Genomic DNA, 7,281 nt, shown 5'->3' with positions numbered 1-7,281 from the left:
TGTGAATGCTCCAACACTGGAAGCTTTTAAGAAGAGACTGGAAACTATATCATTTGCCTGAAAGGGTATAGGGTTTCCTGCCTTGAGCAGGGGGTTGGACTAGAAGACCTCCAAAGTTCCTTCCATCTCTGTTAGACATCAGAATATAAACTGACAGAAAAGACCACTCCTTATTAGCACTGATGATGTTACCTAGTTGGGTCATAAAACGTCTACAAGAAAACAACCCAGCTCAGAGAGCACCAAGGACCCCATATTCTTCCTCTTCCTCTTTCTCCTCCTCCTTCACTCTGCAAATCCCACTCCCTTCTAGCACTGATGATGTTACCTAGTTGGGTAATGAAACAGCTGCAGGAAAACTACCAAGCTCAGAGAGCACCAAGGACCCCATAATTCAACCCTGAGGTACAAATATTCTCCTTTATCTGTTATTCTGTGTTCTATATTCAGCCCAAATATCCACATTAGAACGGAGGGAGGGAAGGTGAAGCGGCAGGGAAGATGCTGGGAAAACCCACTTCCTTCTCTCGGATTTTGGAGATGCCCCCCCCCCAAACCCCTTTGCACCATCCAGCGCTGGGCAGAAGGGGCAAGTGGGGTTGGTGGCTTCTCCCCCTTCCCCATGTCATCGCCTCCTTCTCGGCCCATGAATCTTCCCGCTGCCTCCCAGCTGCAAAGCGAGGTACAATTGGGGCGTGGGGGAGGGCGCTGCGAAGAAAGGCAGGGAATCCCCTTTTGGGGGGAAGACCCAGGCGGTCGGTGGCTGGCCTGGCAGGATGATGGGGAAGGGGATGATGGATGGGGATGAGGAAGGAGGGCGCTGCTGGCGGGGCGCGTGGGTGGCTGATGGATGATGGGGTGGGGTGGGATGGGGGGGGGGAGTCGGAGGCGTCGCTTGTGTGCCCCGAGCGAGTGGGGGGGAGAGATAGAAAAGAGGCAGATGGATGGATGGGTGGATGGGGAGGGAGGGAGGAGGAAGAGGGAGGAGGGAGGGAGGGAGGGAGGGGTAAAGGAGTCCTTTGGCCAGTTCGCGGTGCGGGACAGACGGAGGGAGAGCTCCTGCACTTCGCCTCGCCTCGCCTCTCGTCCCGTCTTTGGTCCTGTCCTGCCTCGCCTCCGCCAGCCATGCCCAACTTCGCCGGGACCTGGAAGATGAAAAGCAGCGAGAATTTCGACGAACTCCTGAAAGTCCTGGGTAAGGCGCGGGGGGGGGGGGGGGGGAAGGATGGATGGTAGCCAGCGAGGAAGGCTCGGGTTTCCAAGGCTTATCCAAGGCGCTAGGCATCAAGGCGGCGGCTGGAAGAAACCCCAATTACCCAATTACACACACACACACACACACACACCAGCCGTGTTGGTTTACTCGCGAGTCAGCCGGGAGGGAGGGAGGGAGGGAAGGAAGGAGGACGGAGGCAGCCACACGGTTCTTGGAGAGGAAGCGCACTTGGCGCTGGCAGGGAAGAAGAGGAGGAGGAGGAGGAGGCAGAAGAAGCGAGTCCAAGGCGCGTGAGAACGGGGCCAGAGGAGGACTTTCTGGAGGGGTATCCTCGCGGCTGGAGCCGGGCTCGGAGCGCTGCTCTTCCGTGGCCCCCGCTGTGCTTCCCTACCCCGAAGAAGAGGTTTTAGCCATGAAGGGGAAGGGAACCCAGGTTTCCTCTGGCCAAGGGAGGGGAGGGGGCACTTGAGAGCAGGGATTCTTCACCTGCTTAGATCCCCCTTGTCATTGGGGCAGCTCTTGAGGTCCCAGGTCCCCCTACCCACCCAACAGCAGGGCTGGGTGTGTATGTCATCCGTGGGGGAAGCAAGCTGCGTGGAAATAGGACCTTTGGGTAAGGTCAGTCCATCCTGGCGCCCACAGGGCTCCCTGTCCTGTTAACGGCCCCGCCCTCGCCCATGTCTACCCAGGAGTGAACGCCATGCTGCGGAAAGTGGCGGTGGCCGCCGCCTCGAAGCCCCACGTGGAGATCCGCCAGGACGGGGACCAGTTCTACATCAAGACCTCCACCACCGTCCGCACCATGGAGATCAGCTTCAAAGTAGGGGAGAGCTTTGACGAGGAGACGGTCGATGGAAGGAAGTGCAGGGTAAGACCTTCCAGGCCGTTGACATTCAAGGGAGGGTGGGGTCTTGGGGCTTCTTCTTCTTCCCAAGGTTGAGTTTTGGGGCAACATTCCCAGAAGAGGACAAATGTCCTGGAGATAAGAAGCTCCTCCTAAAGCAGCGGGGTCCAACCTTGGCCACTTTTAAGACTTGCCCAAGGGCTGAGGAATTCTGGGAGTTTGAAATCCCCCAAGTTTCAAAGTGGCCACGTTTGGACATCCCTATCCTAAAGTTAAAAAAGTGTCCTCCGATCTAGAACAGTTCCTTGGAACTTCTTGAGAACAACGCAGAAAGGTTGGGCCATTTGTCCTCTTCTAAGAGAACTTTTTGAAGCCAAGATGGATGATTTGACAGCGTGTCTCCCCAAAAAATTGTGCTGGAAACACCACACCATGCAAAAACCCATGGGGGTGGGGGGAAAAAGAGTTGTGGGATGAGTTGACCCCGTCTAGCCCCAGACGTCCCATTGGAGTGGTATCTGACACTAAGACGGCTGCCTGTTCAACTTTGGAGGTAGCAAGATCTCCATAATCCAGTGGTAAAATAGAGCAAGATTCCCAAGAGGATGCAAAGGCAGAGAAATGTTTTCTTGTGCACCTTAAACCCAGATGTAGACACATACACACCCAAATAGGGAAGTCAGTCTAGGTGAATTTTGCTCTCCCCACAAGCCACAAACCAGGGGATTAATTTCTTGAACAAGCAATTTTGAAAAAAGCAAAAAGTTTGCTATTCTTTTGTGGCAAACCAGAGCCACAAAACCTTTCTTGCTTCCTCCTTTGGGGATCTTCTAAGAAACAAACAACAACCCGCTTGCTCTCCATGACGGGCTGATGAATCAGGATTTTGGGCAGGAAGGTTTCACTGTGGCTTTCCTGTCATCAAGCATCCCCGGGAATTTGGACGCTGGACATCCCCGTCCAATGGCCTGGCTTTGAGATTTCCCCTCCGGCCTCATCCAACATGCTCCTCCTATCATGTTTGCACTTCGGAAATTTCTTTCAGGTTGGCAGTTTTCTGAATAACTGCCCAGTTTGGCAAGTGATGACCTCTTTTTTTTTTTTATTATTATTATTATTATAAAAGCATGCAAGTTTGGTTTGGCTTTGGGGAAGATTTTTAGGGATGTCTAATTCCTGTTTGTGGGAAAATATATGGAGGGGAACCTCAGCGGCTGATTCTTGGCAGCTGGCAAAGTGAAGAATAGCTCATGAATGAAGCAAATATACAAGCAAATGTCTAATGCAGAGGTCTTCAAACTTGGCAGCTTTAAGACTTGTGGACTTCAACTCCCAGAATTCTGAGAGTTAAAATCCACAAGTCTTAAAGCTGCCAAGTTTGAAGACCTCTGGTCTAATGTCTAAGGATGTTGCAGGATCTGATATGGGTCAGTTACCGGGACCACAGATTTTGTCTTCCAAGCTTTTGGGCTCCTCAGGGAAGTTCTCCTACCAGTGTGTGTGTTAGTGTGTTAGAGAGAAGTTCCCTGAAGATGAGGCTCCAGCACGAGTCCAAAAACTCAGAAGACAAAAACTCTAGTGACCGACCCAGATCGGATCCTGAAGAATGTGTATTTTTGAAGTTCTAAAATTGGAGAGCCGTTTTGTCTGAAATGGTATAGGGTCTCCTCCTTGAGCAGGGGGTTGGGCTGGAAGACCGCCAAGGTCCCTTCCAACTCGGGTATTGTTATTCTTATGATGATCCAGCATTCTTAAGCGTTTTTTTTTTGTGTGTGTGTGTGTGTGTGTGTGTGTCTTTGAGTCAGTATTACCTCCTCATGATTGACAGAACAAGTCCCTAGAATTTTCTTAACCAAGATTTTTGGGAAGCGGTTGGAAGCTCTCGTCTTCCTCCTCCTAGGGTGCGAAAGGCACTGGGTGCGAAGGTCACTCAGTTGGCTTTGTGCCTAAGATGGGACTAGAACTCACCAGCTCCTAGTTTCTAGCCGGGAAGTGTCTCAATGCCTGTGCAAACTGGCTTCTCTTATGAAGTTATGCAGCTCTTCTGCTGCACTTCTTGGAAGTGGTTGGGGAAATGGAACGTTGAACCAGAGCTGGCTGGGGAATTCTGGGAGTTGAAGTCCATCCAAGTGGTCAAAATTGAGAAACACTAGTATCTTAGGGCAGGGATAAGACTGAGAACGGGGTATCGCCGTCTTGTCTGTCCATCAGTTTAAAGAGAGAGATCATGATTAAATGGAATTTTGGGGGGTCCTAGATGAAAAGAAAGAATGGGGAAGCCGCAAACAGCATTATAAAAGAGTTAAATAAGGTGTGGCGTGCAAAAAAAAGCAAGCCACAAGAGGAATAAGTCATGTTCCTGGAAACGATCAGAAGAATTATACCCCAATTTCATGTGGGTTGTGGCTTGATCCAATGATCAATTCCATTTTTTTAAAAACTTTAATTGTCTTAAGATGCCTGGAGCAGCAATTTCCCCAAACTCGAAATGGAACCACCAGCCAAATCTTTGGCTGAAGGAATCCAGCAGGGCAAACTTTTCTTTCTGGCTGGGCTTGTTTACTTAATCTGGTCTGATGAAATCTGGCATTAAATTCATTTTTTAAAAATAAATTTAATGATAAAAGTCTGTCTGGGATGTTTCCAGGAGAAAATATAAGCCTCAATTCTGGGAGGTCTGGAACTTCAGATGCAGAAACATCTGCCCAACTACCAAGATCTGACCCACAGACATTCCCCCCCCCCCACCTTGATTCTCTCTAGAGTTTCAGCCTTAAGTTTTTCCCCAGCCCTAATTGGAAGTTGGGCCCTTCTGAGCTGCCCACAAAATTGTACAAGGTGCTTTGTTCTGCCTGGCATCTGCTGCATGGAGGGAAGCTCCTTTGCAGGTGTTGTCCTAATATCTGACCTCCCCTCCCGTCCATCGCGAGGGGCAAATCTTTTCTTGCAGAGTTTAGCCACTTGGGAAAACGAAAGCAAGCTTTATTGCAAACAAACACTTCTGGATGGCCAGGGTCCCAAAACGTACTGGACAAGAGAACTGGCTGGAGATGAGCTGATTTTGGTAAGAGTTTTGAGCTTTAAGGACGGCTGAGCAAGTCCCACCACCTCCCCAAGAGAAGAGCTGCTCTCAATATTTGGATAGCATGCTAAAAAAAAAAAAAAAAACCCCACCACCAACCCCTAAATTTAAACTGGGTTGAGCACAGCCTTTTCACAGTTCCATTCTGTTATATTCAACCTTGGAATTCGAATGACAACGTTCAGCTCAGGATAGAAAGGCCAAATTCTTAAAAAGGCTTGAATTCTCACATTCACTCCCTTGTTTTTTTTTTAAAGGTGAACTGGAAGTGAAAGGGTACAGCCTCTTAATTCCTACACCCCCCTCCTCACCCCTGTGACGTCTGTTCCACTGGGAGAAAATTGCAATGAGATTTCGACCTCCATCTGAACATTTTTAATGATTTTTCATAAGCCTCCAGGCCCGTTGGCCCGGGATTTATTTATTTAATTTAATTTAATTTAATTTGTATACCGCCCTTCTCCCAAAAGGGACTCAGGGCGGTGAACAGCCAAAATTAAAATACATACAAAAGTTAAGATAATTAAAAGATGAAATGAAGAAGGAAGTTAGTTCCAAAATTGGTTATCACCAAAGGAAAAGTTTTCAGTTACGAGAGCAGGTCTTGTCCTCCTCCCTTCTCTAGCTCACTCACTCAACACACATACATACACAAAGGTCCACGTGTCATAGAGTGGAACGCAGACCAAGGAACCTTCTCCCAAACCAAGCGCCACAGGTCAAAACATTCCAACGTAAGATCTGAAAGTCATCGGGCACAGGGGGGTGGGGGTGTCTCCAACCTTGGCAACTTTTAAGACTTGTGGACTTGAATTCTGGGAGTTGAGGTTGGAGACCTCTGATCTGGCATCTCTCTTTGATCTGGAGTGATGCCAGAATTCCCCCCCCCCCTTTAAGCCATCACTTGGGCCCAAGCTAGCTTGAATCCCGCATGTTCTGAAGAAGCACGACAAGACCCAACTCTGAGCAGTACAGGTAGTCCTCGACTTAAGGACCAAAATTGAACCCGAAATTCCTGGGGCTAATTGAGACAGTTCTGCTTTTTGTCTCACATTAGGGCCTTTCTTGCAGTGACGGTTATTAAGCAAATCACAGCAGCTGTTCAGTTAGCCACACGGTTGTTAAGGGAATCTGGTTTCCTCCTTTTGAGTTTGCTTGTCAGGAGGTCACAAAAAGATGATCACGTGATCATTGCAAGCGTCATAATAAATAGGAGTCGGTTGCTAAGTATCTGAATTTTGACCCTGGGGAGGCTGCAACTGTTGGCGAGTGTCACCTTTTTTCAGTTGCCGTTGCAACTTTGAATGGTCACTGAACCAACTGGTCTTAAGTTGAGGGCTACCTGTGGATGAAATTGAAGGTGTTCAAACTCAGCAAAATTTTGCACCTGCTTTGGAGGTCTTCCAAATTCTAGGTACATCCCAGCAAGGCAAGAACTCCCGTCTTTCCGAGAATTAGGAGGCCAGATGAGGCATTTCTTCAGAGACTTTTGAACCTTAGGAGGAACGACGTTAGAAAGTCTCCAAGTAGGACGAAGGTTCAACAGCTTCTTCCCAAACTGGGTGCCTTCTGCAGAGATGTTGGCTTCTTATCTCAAACCAGCAAAGTGTACCCCCCCCCCCCCAAGCATGGTCTTCTCTACAAAAAAACTTAACAGAAAAATCTTCTCCTGGTTTCAGGTTCTCTCCTTTTTTCCTCCTCTTTGCAGACCTTTGGCGCCGATGACGTTGTGTGCACGAGGATTTACACGCGAGAGTGAAAAAAAGACCAACCTGCCCTCCCTTCCCCCCTCCCCTTGCAGGAAAAGCCGGAGGATCAACAGCAGGTGGTTGTGAACACAAGTCCTGCCGAGTAAACATCCTCGCGTGTTGTTTTAACGGGCTGGCTCCTGCGTGATCGTACATGTCGTTTCAAATCCCAGCTCGCCGGCCCTATCTTGAGATCCCCCCCCCATTTTGCTTAGATGGCGAATCCAGGTCCCTGTAGGTTTTGCGTGTGCGTATGTGCATGTGTGTGTGTTTGCGGGTACAACCCCCCCCCCCCTTTCATTTCCCTGCCACTGCTCACTGGTATTTATATAGCTTCACATTTGTACAATCCGAGCAGTGATGATTAAAATCCCTTGGTTCTTGTCCACCA

At 49.2% G+C, this 7,281-nt stretch overlaps 1 protein-coding gene across 1 annotated transcript; it reads left to right on the top strand.

Annotated features, from left to right (window-relative positions):
* Nucleotides 1–899: 899 nt before the first annotated feature.
* On the top strand, nucleotides 900–7,281 carry CRABP1 (cellular retinoic acid binding protein 1). Its single transcript, XM_034409453.3, has 4 exons — nucleotides 900–1,195; nucleotides 1,906–2,084; nucleotides 5,011–5,124; nucleotides 6,851–7,281. The coding sequence occupies exons 1-4, from the start codon at nucleotides 949–951 to the stop codon at nucleotides 6,899–6,901; spliced, it is 591 nt and encodes a 196-aa protein (XP_034265344.2). The 5' UTR covers nucleotides 900–948; the 3' UTR covers nucleotides 6,902–7,281.

This window comes from Pantherophis guttatus, chromosome 13 (genome assembly GCF_059756535.1).
Source record: "Pantherophis guttatus breed Tessera chromosome 13, ASM5975653v1, whole genome shotgun sequence".
Taxonomy (NCBI): domain Eukaryota; kingdom Metazoa; phylum Chordata; class Lepidosauria; order Squamata; family Colubridae; genus Pantherophis; species Pantherophis guttatus.
This window is presented reverse-complemented; position numbering and strand designations above follow the sequence as displayed.